Source organism: Sciurus vulgaris, assembly GCF_902686455.1.
Source record: "Sciurus vulgaris genome assembly, chromosome: 11".
Taxonomy (NCBI): domain Eukaryota; kingdom Metazoa; phylum Chordata; class Mammalia; order Rodentia; family Sciuridae; genus Sciurus; species Sciurus vulgaris.
The window spans coordinates 37,255,022-37,270,029 of NC_136472.1; the positions used below are offsets into that span (position 1 = coordinate 37,255,022).

At 46.6% G+C, this 15,008-nt stretch overlaps 1 protein-coding gene across 1 annotated transcript in view; it reads left to right on the top strand.

The window, feature by feature from the left end:
• LOC306639810 (inactive serine protease PAMR1-like) overlaps positions 1-15,008 on the top strand; it is a gene marked incomplete at its 5' end in the record, with an annotated part of 56,390 nt that overhangs the window by 9,982 nt on the left and 31,400 nt on the right. Inside the window, 2 exon segments of the mRNA XM_079103532.1 lie at positions 12,079-12,193; positions 13,733-13,950. Of these exon segments, the coding sequence (XP_078959658.1) occupies positions 12,079-12,193; positions 13,733-13,950 (333 nt within the window).

Here is a 15,008-nt window from a genome sequence, read left to right on the forward strand (position 1 = left end):
CAAAGGTGGTGGTTAGCAGTGCTGTTTGGGTGGTTCAGGGCACGGGGGTGGGCAAGATGTGAGCAAAGAAGCGGCAGGACTCACCGACTCTCTGAGCGAGGCACCTTGACCATGGCTGAGCTTCCTAGACTGAGCAACTCTGCAGAAGTGGGTGCTGTTGAGTGGATAATAGAAGAGAAGAGGTGTGTGGGAGAGAAGGGAGTCCCACCTGAGATCCATGGAAATCTGAGCATCTGTAAGAGACCCTACGGGCGTTTAGAAACACCCCGGAACTTGAGAGAACTTTGCAGAGTGAAGACACAGCCGTGGGGGTTAGCTGAGATTCCCCCAGGGAGACTTGGGAGCCTAAGACAGCAGAGAGCCATTGTCAGAGGAAAGAGATAAACAGCAAGAAAATAGGAAGAGGTGAGAGAGAATAGACAGAAAGGTGGGAAAAGCAGGAGGGAGTGGCTTTTGGAAGCGGGGAGAAGAGTTTCCAAATAAGACAGAAGGAAAGCAGGACATGGATAGGAAAAATGTTTTCTGATTTGGCATCTGGCAGGTGATGGGACCTTAGCAGTAGCGACTTCACACACAAGTGGAAGAAGGATTGGGAGAGGAGGAAATAGGCAAGCATTGTTTATCAGCAACATATATCCAGTTGTTACTTACTGTAGCATAGGAATGTGCTACACACCTTATGTGCAATGTCCTATTTTATCTGTATAATTAATTGCTTCATCATATCTATATTCTTATAGATGATGAAACTGAAGCTCAGAGATGTTAAGTAACTTGCCCAAGGTCACACAGTGAAGGATAAAGCCCAGGGGAACCAAAGCCCATGCAATTACAGACCCCTTTTTCTTAATTACTCTCCTACTTCCCACTGGTGAGTTCCCCTCTAATGACTGTTTTATTTGGAAACTCAGAAGTGAAATTTCTGCTGAGAGTTGAGTGAGTTCAGGGCTTGAGAGTACCAAAGGCATAGGACAGCCATGTAAGGAACAAGAAAAGGCACCAGAGAGGGACCCCACAGCAGCCAGAGCCCTTGTGTGGGTGATGTAGTCAGTTTGGATGGAGGGTGATGGTCTCCAGCAGTGTGAGGCAGGGGTGGAGAACACCAGCTGTTTGGTGGATCCTGGAGTTGGCCAAGATATGACTGCCCAGGGACCCAGGTTGGGAAGGACAGGAAACCAGAAGCAGCCTATAGAGGGAGAATAGAGTCTGGAGGTCTTAGGAGGTGGACAATCAGGTTTAGTGGTATTAAAGCAGGGGAGAAAGGGGGCCGTGGCCAGACTGGAATTTCTAGGTTGAAACTTTTGAGGGCAGTGGCCATGACGGGTCCACTTCCTGGGTTGAGCTCCAGGCTGCAGGGCTCAAGCAGTTGGGGCAGCAGCTACTTGGGGTGTCCTCTTCTCAGGGTGGGTCCCAGGAGCCCCAAGGCCAAGCCAGACACAGAGGACATTTAAGGTGGTTGCCAGCATCACGTTCACTCACGTTCCGTGGGCTGAAGAAGTCACGTGGCTCAGCTCCACATCACTGAAGTAGGCCAGGCATGCCAACCCAGCTGGGAGGGGACAAGCATTTCCTAAGCAAAGCTCCTGTCACTTTGTATTTGTAAGTGGGTTTGTTTGGGGAATCGGGAAAAGGAAGAACATTCGCAGGCAGGAGGTCAGTAAAACACACGGTAATAAGACAGACAGACAGACAGACAGACAGCAGTTGCTCAGAGAAATCCTGCACCTGTGCCTCTCCAAAAAGCACCTATTGCCTGAGTCCTGGGTTGAACTTCAGCATGACAGCTGGCTGTATACATTCTGATTGGCTGACGTCGATGCCCATGTGTGTGATCAAGACATGTGTTTATCAAGGACAGCAGGACTGATTCAGAGCAGCCAGTTATTGCCAGTAGTAAAGCAGAGCAGAGAGCTCATGCCTTTATTCATTCATTTATTAACGCATTCAAAAAATATTTCATGAATGGATACTCCTAGGTGCCGTACATACAAGGATTAAGAAGAGAGATGTGATCTCTACCTCCTAGAGTTTGCAATTTAGAAAAGAGACATAAAAAAATATGCACTAATGCTACGAAGTAAACAAATGGAATAATGGCTAGATCCCTATCTTGTTCAATTCCATTAGGATTGTTCAATTTCCTGCCCCCTGTGCTGGGGACTGAATCCTGGGCCTTGCACATGCAGGGTAAGTGCTTTTCCACTGAGCTACATGCCCAGCCCCTTCATTATTTTGTGCTGAAAGCTTCGTTGCATGCAGTGTATGTTGTCACAGTCACAATTGCTTATGGAACATTTCCTGTGGAGCACTGGACTAGTCACCAAATAATAAGATGAGCCCTCAAGGAATGTACAATCCATTCCTAGAAACCTAAGAAGGTCGACCCCAAGAAGACATCGGTGTAATGTTATAAGGTTCTTAGGGGCATTGCATAAGTAAGAGGATTCATAGGAAGAAGTTATTCATTTCATTATTTGTTGAATGTTTGCCTGGGGCTGGACACTGTGGTGCCTTCTGCGTTAAGGGTGAACTGAGCACGTGGGTGACTCAAGACTGAGTCACAGCACAGGATCACACGGCAGTACAAGCATTTGACCAGTAGATGGCGCTCAAGCAATCCTTTGAGGCCACCCTTTATCCTGAAGGAGATTTATTTATTTTTATTTAATTTTTAAAAACATTTTAATTGATGCACTTTAATTGCACATAGCAGCGGGATACATTGTGACATATTTGTACAAGCACACAACATACATTTGGTCAATTCCATTTCCCAGTACCGAGGAGGTGGGCTCCTTGCTGAGTTCCATCTGCAGGGCACTGCCATTTTTTCTCCTGAGTACCATATAATGCCTTAGAACGAAGGAGGAGTGACAGACAAGTGCCAGAAAGGATCAAAGTGGTTATACTGGAGTTATAGAGCGTGTGGCATGGAGCAGATGCAGTCATTTGCTCCCTGTCTTGACAATGTTATGGTAGTACACCTCCCGACAGCCTTAACTCATGTGGAGTGCCCATTGGTAACCACGGCAGCTAGTATCATCCAGAACAGGCAGAGAGCCAGAGGCCAGAGCCCAGCAGAGGACCATTCGCATCTTCTCACCCAGCAAAGATGGGTTTAGTAATCTCAGAACACCCAGGAGCTGGAGATATTTTATTACCACAAGAATGAACTGTTCTTTCTTCCCTTTCCAAACTTTTTCATCTGAAAAATTTCATATCTACAGAGAGATTCCAGGACAGTATACATCCATATGCTCTACCTGGATTCATAAAATATTATCATTTTCTAGGTCTGGTTTTCTTTTTCTTTCTTTCTTTCTTTTTTTTTTTTTGCTATACCGTGACTCATAAATTTAAAAAAATTTCTGCTTTTCTTAACGTTATCATAACTTCTTGGTTTGACGCCCAATTGTCCCAGATTTGGCTAGTGAAGACCCTTCAAACCAGCTCAACCACGTCATTAACTTTGAGCACATCCTTATTTTCTTGTTCCCTGGAAATGCAATCATCTTTTCCCCTGCGCCCAGCTCCTGGAACCGGCCATTCCCCATGAATCTGGGTTCCTTTTAGTGGGGAATAGTACTAGGATCTGTGATCCAGGTGTGGCTGTTAGAGGTACCGGTCTCTAAAGTCAAAACCAAGGCTTCCTCTCAGTGCTGCCTAGACTGGAAAGTTGAGTTCTTAAGTCCACCACTCTGCCGACCTCCGCTGCTGACCCCTGGAGGGGTGTTTATTTAACTTAGCCCTTGGGCTGAGTTCCTTAACCACAGAAGAGATGAGCTTTGTGGGGGTCCAGGGCCACCCAGGATGCTACATTCATAGCTAGCATCACAGAGGTCCCAACTGTTCAGTCCCTGAAGGATGTTGGGGGATCTAAGAAGGTTAGGAAAGCAACCCAGATGAGAAGGGATTTAGGGGGAGAGATTACAGGCCCTTAATACGTTTATCTTCTTAGTCATATTTTGGACAGAGGCAGAGGAGCAAGAGGAATTGGCTAGAAGCCATGCCCCAAAATGTTTGTGTTGTTAGAATATCAGAGAAGATGATTTGTGCGGGCTGCTACCTGAGCCATAAAGAGGAAGGATTAAGAGCCAATTTAAGAGGGGAAGGAGGGCTAAAAGTCTCCGGAAGTGGCGTGTTACAGACCTAAGGGGCAACTCCTGGAAGACTGTGGAACCACCTGGGTGAAGTCAGGCGGACTGGCTCATCTCGCTGTGACCTTTTGTGACTGACATTTCTAGAAGAAAAGAATAATGCAGAGTTTGGGTCCAAATTGAGGATGGTAATATGTGGTAGTTAGCAGCCTGGGCTTGGAACCAGTAGGGCCTGAATTTGAATCTCTACTCCTTCTGTGACTTTGGGCAACATTACTAAGTCTTTGTCAATCTCAATTTCCTCACTTACAGGATGGGGATAATAACAGTGGCCCATCAGAGGGTTTCTGTGAGGACTAAAGGAAGTGCTGTCTGTTAAGTCTCCCAGTATAGAGTCTGGTGTGTAGTGAGACTATGGATTAAATATGCTGGATCAATGGGGAATTCTGTTCTTATTGCTAAATCAGCCATGCAGTGTGCTCCATTGTTGCTGGTGTGAGTTTTATCTCAAGGGGGAATGGAAAATTAATATAGGGCCAGAGAGGAAGGGTAGGAAAAGAGAATTACCTAAGGGACAAAACAACAATATGAACATGATAAGGTAGTCTTCCCAGGACAAGTTCTATATGGTAAATGACATCTTTTATTTTCTGTCTGAGAAACTCTTTGACTCCAGGGAATTAACATTTGGAACTTTGCAAATTCTATGTTGTCAAAGAACTCATCAGTCAAAACTCAATTTCTGGGGAGGGTGTAGAAAGCATGACAGACCCCTCCTGCTCCCACAGTAAGAAGTCACTAGATAAACCAAAGAAAATCACAATTTTCTTTAAAACCATCAAATATCTGTGAACATGGAATCTGAAACAATCTAAAATCAGAGGGGTGTGTTCTTTCTCGGTGAATGAGGGAGTGAGACGGGTCTTTCCTGCTCAGCTGCTGAGGTCGGCAGCAGAGTAGGGGAAGGAGGGCACCTCCCAGCAGCGAAGCCAGTGAGCTTTTGCTGCCCAGCTGGGCTGGCCTGTTGAACTGAAATCGAGAGAAAACCCAGAGCAAAACAATCTTCTCCACCAAGTGCTTTCTGAACTGGGATTTTTCTAAGCAAGCAGAGGCAGGGGCAAGGCTAGAAAGCAGATCTCAGGGTTGGCCTAGTCTTGCAGCTTCAAGAACTTGTGGCCTCAGAGTTTGGTAATCTCAAAAGCTCACCATTTCCCAGTCTCACAATCATGGAGTACAGGGAGTTGCAGAGAGGAGGAGTTGAAAGGCAGAGATGCATTTCCTACTGTGAGGAAGCAGGACTATATAATCCGCAGCCCAGAGAACGTTCAGTCAAAGGAAATAGACCCTTGATGGCCCAATGTTGGAATTTTCAGGCCAAGATTTTGAATAATTTAAAAATAAATATATTAAAGGATCTACAGGAAAAGATGAATATAATGAATGAAGACACAATAAATTTCAGGGGAGATTTGGAAAGTATTTAAAAAACCCAGTGAATATCCTAGAACTGAAAAATAGATGATCTGAGATTTAAAAAAATTGGAAAGGATTAAGAACCTATTGGTCACCAAAGAAGGAAGGATCAGAAAACTAAAGACAGGTAACAGAAATCAGCCAGACCAAACCCAGAGAAGGGACTGCAAGTAGTCGGCAGTCTAGACATTTTGTGTTACTTTTGCCTAGACCCTGTCTTTTGAGTTGGATTAGCAGAGCTATCTTAGTGTCCGTGTGTGTGTGTGTGTGTGTGTGTGTGTGTGTGTGCGTGCGCGCGTTCACATGCGCACGGGAAGACCCTGGCAACTTTGGGGAGGAAAAACTTTCTGCAATAGAGTGATAGACACTATTCTTGGTGGACATTTGTTTCATCTCAATGGACAGATCATTTGGTGTAGGGAAGAGGGGCTTTAAAAATGGTTTGATTGGCAGTGAACTGGGAAGCTGAGGCAGAAGAATTGCAAGTTCAAAGCCAGCCTCAGCCACTTAGTGAGACCCTGTCTCAAAGTAAAAAATAAAATAAAATAAAATGAAATAAAAAGGTATAGGGATGCAGTTCATTGGTAAAGTGCTTCTGGGCTCAATGAAAAAAAAAAAAAAAGATTTGATTGTAGGGAGGTCTTTATTTGTAAAGTTATTCAGTCAACAATTGAAACAACAGCTTAATATATGTATATATATTATATATATGTAACACACACACACACACTGTTATGATTTGGATGTGAGATATCTCCCAAAAGCTCACATGTGAGATAATGCAGGAAGGAGAAATGATTGGGTTCTAAGAGTCTTAACCCAATCAGTGAGTTGATCCCTGATGGGATTAATTGAAGTGGTGGGGTGTGGCTTGGAGAAGGTGGGAATTGGGGTGCGGCTTTGGGGTATATTTTGTGTCTGGGAGTGGAGTCTCTCTCTCTGCTTCTTGACCACGGTGATGTGAATTGCTTCCCTCCATCACCCTCTTCCACCATGATGTCAGCCTCAGCTGGAGCCTTGAGGAACGGAGCCAGCCTTCTGTGGACTAAGACCTCTGAAACCCTGAGCCCTCAGATAAACCTTTCTTCTTCTGCAGTTGTGCTGGTCAGGTCATTTAGTCACAGCAGTGACAAAGCTGACTAAAACACACACACACACACACACACACACACATACACACACACATATATATATATACACACATTTATTTATTTGGACAAGACAATGTCTCCAATCTCATAAGAACTGTGTCAAGGGGGAGGCAAACAATTTAATAAAGTCATTATAAAGGATCAACTGACCGAGGTTCAGGCCAAGCCTCCAGTGGGCCGTGGAGTCACCCCAGGACCTCCACTTGTTCCCTGGAGGCCCTGAGCCCCTGAGCCCCTGATAAGAGCCGTCGCTTGGCATTCTCTCGGAACCGAGCTTGGTTCATGTACTTCACCAGCTGACCCATTCAGCCCTCACAGCAGCCTCCACCAGAGCCTGTAAACAAGGGGTGACACCGAGGCATGGGGCTGGGTGACATTCCTGCTGTCACGCAGCTTGCAAGCGTCAGGGCTGAGGTGTTCATCTAGAGGCCAAGCCCCGCTCATCTCCGCCTTCTCCGCTGGACCACCCCTCGGTCACGTCCAGTGCCTGTCCGAGGGCTGGCAGGTCACGGGAGGACGAGCCAAACCACATGGAGGGCAGGCTTCCATCCTGCTCCTGGCCCCGTGCAGGGGACAATCCCACGTCGTCATCCTGGCCTTGGCTCCACAGTACTGTCTAGGCGGCTGGGCCAGATGGGTTTAGGCCTCCGGCCAGGGATGATGAGGTGCAGCCTCTGAAGAGCCCCGAGCAGTCACCATCCCCTTTGATTCCTGTGCCAAAATAGTCAGAGTCTCGGATCAAGACTCAAGAAAAATAACAAGATCTCCTGTTGTTTACTGAGCATTCTGTGCAAAGTGCTTTAAATACAGCATCTTATTTAATCCTTAAAAAAAGCAAATAAGAAAGACCCACGTGGCAGAGACCTACTGTTATTCCCATTTCCAAATGAAACACCTTGACTCATAAAATTCGGAAGAAACTGAACTCATCTAGGGTCACACAGCTCGGAAAGGGCCCCTGTCTGGCTTCATAGAGGGAGTCCTGCTTCCTGAGTCATCTTTGAAAGAGGAAAGAAAATGCAAATGCCTCTGTGTTTGAATGGCTTTTTAAAGTCCTTCTTTTCTTTCGAAGACAGATTAAAGGAAAACAAGCCCAAACCACTTCTCAGAAGCATGGGGTGACTCTCTCCTGCCACCTCCTCCCAACCCCTAATGCTGGAGATAACAAGACTTGCGTGTGAATGTGGGGGCGGGGGTGGGTTCATTTTTCTTGGGAATCTTCCAGCTCTCTTATTAGTTTAGAAATTAATGAAGATTATGAAGATTTCCTTCCAACTCTGTCGAAGTAGGCTCTATTCAGCTAGCTCTCCTGTTTTGGCCTGTAGCAGTGGGAAAAAGAAGGAGATGAGTCCTGGATCTGAGAACCCGGGGGGTGGTTTGTCTTTTTGGACAGATCCCCCTGCGTGGCGCGTGCACTTCTGTACACACACACACACACACACACACCTTTCCCTGTAGCAAGACTGCTTTAGGGATTCCAAGCATGTCTTCTGGGCCCTTTGCCGGCTCTGGTCTTTCAACTCAGGACCACCTGCTTGGTTGGCCAGCGGCATTTCCTTGGCAGGGACATTGGGCTGTGTTCACTGTTCTGCCCTGGACAGAGAGGTGCAGTTAGCCTGTCTCTGCACCCCGAGCAGAGGCAGGAGCAGAGCGGAGGGGAGCCTGAGGAGTTTCTTGATGTGGGCAGCAAGGGGCTCCCTCCTCCTCTGTCTTATTGCCTGATACCCCTTCCTCCAAGCACATTTCTGAGAAGTGGCCTCTTTGTCCCTGGTTGGTTGGAAGTTGTTCTCCATCGTAGGGCCGACTCTGCCCCCCTCTTCAGAGTGAGAAGAAACATCATCCTGAAGACCTGAGGTGTGGCACGTGTTCTGGAATCCTGGCTACTTCTGGAGGACAGCCCCTGCGCCTGCTGGAACAAGTGGTCCAGCATTTCACTTGGGTGGGGCTGGGGGCTCTGGGCCCTCCAGAGATGGCACAAAACCCTGGCACTGGTCCAGGCCCCATGGACTGGCCAAGGAGACCTGAATGGGGATGGCCACCAACTTCTCTTAGATTTGGGGAGGGACCCAGGGATGCGCGGCTGACTGATTCCAGCTCCATATGGAGGGAAGAAACTGAAGCAGACTGGCAGCATTTGCTGCTGGTTCTAACTTGGAGTTCCCAGCAGGAGGTTTGCTTGGGGTGGGGGCTGGAATTTAACACCTTGCCGGTGTTGCTGCCAGTCCTGGAGGGGCGGGGGCTGTGCAGGAAGACTTCTTTTTTTGTCTCTCACACCAGCATAGCACTTCCGTAGCCCTGCAGCAGATGGGCAGATGTGGGCGATGGAAAGTGTGAGGTGTGCGGCAAGAAGCAAAGCTGTGTCTCTTTTGGAAAGAGGAGGAAGAATCCTCCTGCTCCCCAGTGAAGTGGAGAGGGCTGGGTCAGCAAGCCCCTAACACAGCTCCATGTGCCAGCCAAGACCCAGCACCAGGACCAGACAGACCCCTGCTCTGCACCCAATGGCAAAAACTAACATTGACTGCATTTGCTACTGTGGGTTTTTCATGCATACTCTGAATCAAGCTTCAGAAATCATGTGAAGTAGGGGCCACTTTATTCACAGGTGACTCAGTGTACTGAGGTTCTGAGAGGTAGAATCACTTGCCGGATGGCTGCACAGCTAGAGGAGAGAAAGCAGTGCTTCAAACCAAGGGTGGTGTTTTAATAAGCTTTGTTGCTGCTGGGACCAAAAGGACCTGACAATAACAAGTAGAGGAGGAAAAGTTTATTTGGGGGCTCCTGATTTCAGATGGTCGATTCCATTCCTCGGGGCTTGAGGTAAGGCTGAACATCATGGCGGAAGAGTGATGGAGGAAGGTGGATCAGACCGTGACCACCATAAAACAGAGAGAGAGTCTAAATTCAGTTCACAAAATATATCCCCCAAAGCATGTCCCCAGTGACCCACCTTGTCCAACCACACCCTACCTGCCTACCTTCACAACTCAGTTAATCCCTATCAGGGGATTAACACATTGATTAGGTTAAGGCTCTCATAACCTAACCATTTCACCTCTAAATTTTTTGGCATTGTCTCACACCTGAGCTTTTGGGGGATACCTCATATGGAAACCATAACAGATAGTCAGACTCCAAAGGTTTTATTCTTTGCTTTACAATTAGTGCAGCAATTTATAGAATCTTCTGACCTCTTGGCCATCTGAACTTGGGGAAGTCACTTACCCTCTCTGTCCTTAGGGTTCTGCACCTGGGAAATGGGGGGATGAATGTTGTCTTCCCAGATTTCTTAGGAGGATTAAATGGAATGGGGTTTGTAAAGTTTTTAGCCAGTGCATGGCATATAATAAAATCATCACTCATTCATTCAATACCTATTTATGGACCACCTGTTATATGTCAGGTACCATTCTAGGTATACAAGTTAGAAAATGACTCAGCTCTAAAAAAAGGATGTAAGAAAATAGTCTCAAATAATTTCATCTAGTGATGTGTGTTAAAAAGAAAACACAAGGGAGTCAGGATGCCGATTACAGAACTTGGAGGACCTACTTCAGCTGGAAACGCAAGGAAGACCTCGTTGAATAAGTGGCAGTGAGTCAAATTCCCAGAGGAAGGGGAGGTGGAAGAATATGAGTTTTCTAGTTTAAGGGAAAAGCAAGTTCAAGGCCTGAGGGAGGTTGGGACCAGAAAAAAGGCTGGTGTGACCAGAGCAGAGGAAGCAAGTGGGTGGTATGCAGGACAGGGCCCGGGTGAGGGGTCTGGGTAGCCAGAGAAGCAGGGCTGTGCATGGATCAAGAGAGCATAATGGGGAATAGAATGTGGGGGGCAAGGATTGAGGCCAGGAGGTCAGGATGATAGGGAGAGATGGGGGTGGCTGGAGCCAGAAGAGATCCCCACTTGGAAAACTGCAGAAGAGTCTTCCCGTTGGTGGAGTGGGGATCTCCTTCACCTCTTAGTGAAGACATGAATTATACAACCGAGTGGTAGTTTTTGCAGAAGTACCAAGCCTCAGCGCTCCAGCTTATCGAGAGTGGAGTGTGGGCTCCCTGCCTGACACTGTAGGCATATTTCTTCTGTCGTCTTGCCATGGAACAATGTCCACTGATATTAAACGTTTTCTTTTTAGCTATGGGATTTTATTCTTTTTTATTTTGTGGGGAGGAGAGCAGAATTGTGGGATATATCTGCATATCTGTGGTTTATGATGTCAGTCTGGATTTCTGTAAAGAACTGGGATAGATAAATTTTTTTTGGTAGTTGTCTAGATAAAAAAAAATTTGTGAGCCTCCTATCTCTTGTCACAAATACTCAACTCTGCTTCTATAAGACAAAAGCAGCCATAAGCCACACATAAATGAATGGGTGTTCTGTGTTCCAATAAAACTTTATTTACAAAATTTTATTACAAAAACAGACAGTAGGCTGGATTTGACCCCTTGGATCACAGTTTGGCAAGTCCAGGTTGGGAATACAATTTATGTGACCCAAATAATTCTATAAAATCACTTGAAGACATTTTCCTCACTCTTTTGTAAAACAATAAAGTACATCTTTCATATCTGTGCTTATCTGAACACAGAAAATATAACTTAAAGACTGCTCAGATCAGTGTTTTTCAACTTTTAGAGATTCCCTTGGAGGTAATGCAGGGGACCACAGGAGGAAAGGGTGGAGGGCTTAGGGACCCTGCTTCGTCTTAAATCAGAAACCCTTCTTTGTTTCATGTTTTCAATTTTCATTTTTTAAATTGCTGTTCTTCACAAGAGTTTGAGCAAAAGTACTTGGGAACAAGAAAAATCAACCTGAAAACCATCAACCTTGTCCAAGTGGTTGAAGATCATCTTTCCCTTCCACAACATGTATTAAAGAGGCCTTTGTTACATAACTGGTTGTAGAACAGATTAGCAGAGATTTTCTAACTGGATGGCAAGGGCGAGGGAGAGGAGTTGGAGGAGAGTCTCCTTTTTCAAGTGGAAGGACCAGGCTGTCATGTGCAGTCTTGGAGGAGAGGCGGGACCATACGGTGGCTTGGACTGTATATTCAGTTAGAGTTGAGTTTGCACTCTGTCGCCTACAGACTAGATGAGTGATTTATTTAACTCTCTGATGATCTGTTTTCCTGACTGGAGAGCTGAGATGGTACCTCTTCCCAAGCTGTTGAGTGAATTAAATGAATTGATTTATGCAAATTGCCTCATACATGGATAGATGCTTGAGAAATATTAGTTCCCTTCTCCCTTCTCCCTCTTTGTTCTGTTCTAACCGTGTGGGATGAGTTCAAAGACTCTTTGAGACCTTCTCCCATCTCTTTTGTGTCCACCCCAATTTCCCCATCCCAATCCTTTTTCTCTTCTCAGGATGTGGCCAGGTTCTTCGAGTCCCAAAGGGTCAGATTTTGTTGGAGAGTTACCCCTTAAATGCTCACTGCGAGTGGACCATTCATGCCAAACCCGGGTTTATCATCCAACTGAGGTAAGGGTTGGGGTCAGAACTGAGGAGCATCAAGGAAACCATAACAGCACCGAGGGCCCTGGATCCTAGTGACCAACTTCAACATAAATACTCCAGTGCATTTTTCACTCCTGAAAAACACCTGCCTCTTTCCTTCCAGGGTAGCAGAGTGGCTCCACCACTCCTAAGATTTCTAGGGACAATTTCCACTTAGGTTTTCCCTTCCCTAGCTGTGTTGAGGCTGGAGGTGACTGAGATTCCTGATCCTCTGGGGTACAATTTTCAACAAACATTTTCTGGGGGGATGAATGTACACACACCAGCTCTGTCCTCCAGGAGGGGCGACATGGTACCCTGCATTGGAAGGATCCACCAACACCTTCTCCATCTTATCAAAACTGGTCATGGTATCTGTATCCCACACTATGCAGACCTGGGGTTGGGAGTGAGACTCATCAGTTGGGCTTTCTCAGAGGAGGGTCGGCTCCAGGAGAAACTGAGGGGGTCACAGTCTTCTGCTTAATGGGCTCAGGACTGGGTCTGCCAGGATGCTGCACATTAGCATTTCAGCAGCTGAGGGATCAAGACAGATGGTTCCCTCAGAGCCCCCAAAGAACTTCTCCAAGATCCAGGATGCAAAAATAAATAACCCCCAAAATAAAATGGTGGAGGATTAAGAAGCACATTACCAGCCCAGAAAAGAGGCCTGATTTCTTTCCACCTATTTAAACCTGGGCCTTGTGTCCCCAGGTAACCATAATAATGGGAACACTTGGAAGCATATACATAATATTTAGCTCAAAAGCTCATCAGTCATCCCCTTTCTGTCACCTGCCAGGCTACCAAATAATCTATTTTCTAGCCTGTAAAATAATCTTGAGGCCACCCACGTCCCTCTGTCCCCACTGCCCCCCTTCTGCTCAGACCATGCGTCTCACTGGGATTCTGTCCAGGCTCCTGACTGGTTTTCCTGCTTCCGCTTCTGCCTGCTCTACCATCTCCTCCTCTCAGAGTGGCTAGAGTGGTCCTTTAAGGTCCCAAATCAATCATTCTCCTTATGTTGAAACCTTCCAGTGGCTTCCTGTTGAGCTTGGAATAACATCTGAACTTCTCACCAGGCAGCATGCTACATCCCCTTCACTCACAGCCTGGTGGCATCCTTGATTTTCTTCCAGTTCCTCAAACATGCCCAGGGCACCCTGCCCCAGGGTCTTTGCATCCAGAGATTCCCCTGCCTGGATCATTCTTAGGCAGGACCTTTACAGGTCTGGCTCCGTTGCATTGCTTATATCTCTACCAGGCTATCAGTCCCTTAGCGAGCTCTCTCTTGACCACCCAGTGACAGAGACTCACCCTCCCGGCCACTTTATGCTCTGACCTGGTGCATTGTATTCAGGGCACTCAGCACCCTCTGGATTTACCTTGTTTTCTCATTTCCTTGCTTATCGTCTGTCTTCTAAAGCAGAGTTTGTCTCTATAACAGCAGGTCTTGAACATGCTCCAGGATCTCAGCACTGCCCAGGGCCCACCTGTTTCTCGTGTCACCCTCTCCACCCCCAGGTTTGTCATGTTGAGCCTGGAGTTTGACTACATGTGCCAGTATGACTATCTCGAGGTCCGTGACGGGGACAACAGCGACAGCCCCATCATCAAGCGTTTCTGTGGCAACGAGCGACCAGCTCCCATCAGGAGCACAGGTTCCTCACTCCATGTCCTCTTCCACTCGGATGGCTCCAAGAATTTTGATGGCTTCCATGCCATCTTCGAGGAGATCACAGGTAAAAGCCACAGAGACAACTGTAGCATTGCATGGCTTGCTCCAATAAAATCTGCTCGGCGTAACTCCTTTCTCCTGCTCAGACTTATTAAAACCCAGCATGTTGCATTCTTGGAAGCAACCTACACACTGAAAAAAAAGAAAAAAAAAAAGAGAGAGAGAAATGGCAAGGCATATTTCAGAACCAGAACTAGAAATTTTTATCTCCTTCCTGTGAATAAGGTGGGTAGAGCACAGCGAGGCTGTAGAATGTGTCCAGGTGACACAGCTATGATGGTAGAACCAGGAATTTGAACACACGCAGTTTGACTCTAGAGTTTACAGGAGGGGGCCTCTTACAGTAAAGAGTATTGTCCTTGGATCCTTAGCAGATCAAGCTATGTGACTTTGGGAAAATTCTTCAGCCTCTCTGGGCCTCTGTTTCCTAATTATTGCTAAGGGAATGATAATAGATGCTGCTCCTTAATGAGACTCTAGAAGACAGAATCAATGAAGTGGTTTGTACGGTGTAGTGCATAGTAAGCACTCGGTGGATGCCAACCCAGGGGACCCTTGGCCTCCATTAGCCATCTGTAAAATGGGTATTGAAAGTCTTAAACTACATTGGCAAACGTCATTTACTGGTTGAGCAACTCAAGCCTGACTTTAAATCCTTGTCTCTTTGGCATGTTCGGAAGTAGGATTTGACCAAATAACGAGCTACTCAGTTCTAAGGAGTCTCCCTGGTGCTCGTTGTTCTGAGATCGGATTGCATCCGGTTTTACAAAATAAACTCAGGCTCAAAGGTCAAGTTTGAAAAAATACCGAATTATAATAAAAACAAACTAGCATTGGCCTTCTGATCATCTGATGTGAGTCTCAGGAAGGGAGATGGGTGGTGGTAGAATCGGGGTTTTTGTAGTCCCCTCCCTTCATCTGCCTGTCCCTCAGCAGGACGACAGGCGCTCTCAGCAGCTGTTCCTGTCTCCAGTCCATGCTGGCCCCTCGGGGCTGTGCAGGGCCTGGGAGTTCCAGATGCTTTGCTGCCGTGGGTGGCCGGCTTGTGACTGAATCCTTGTC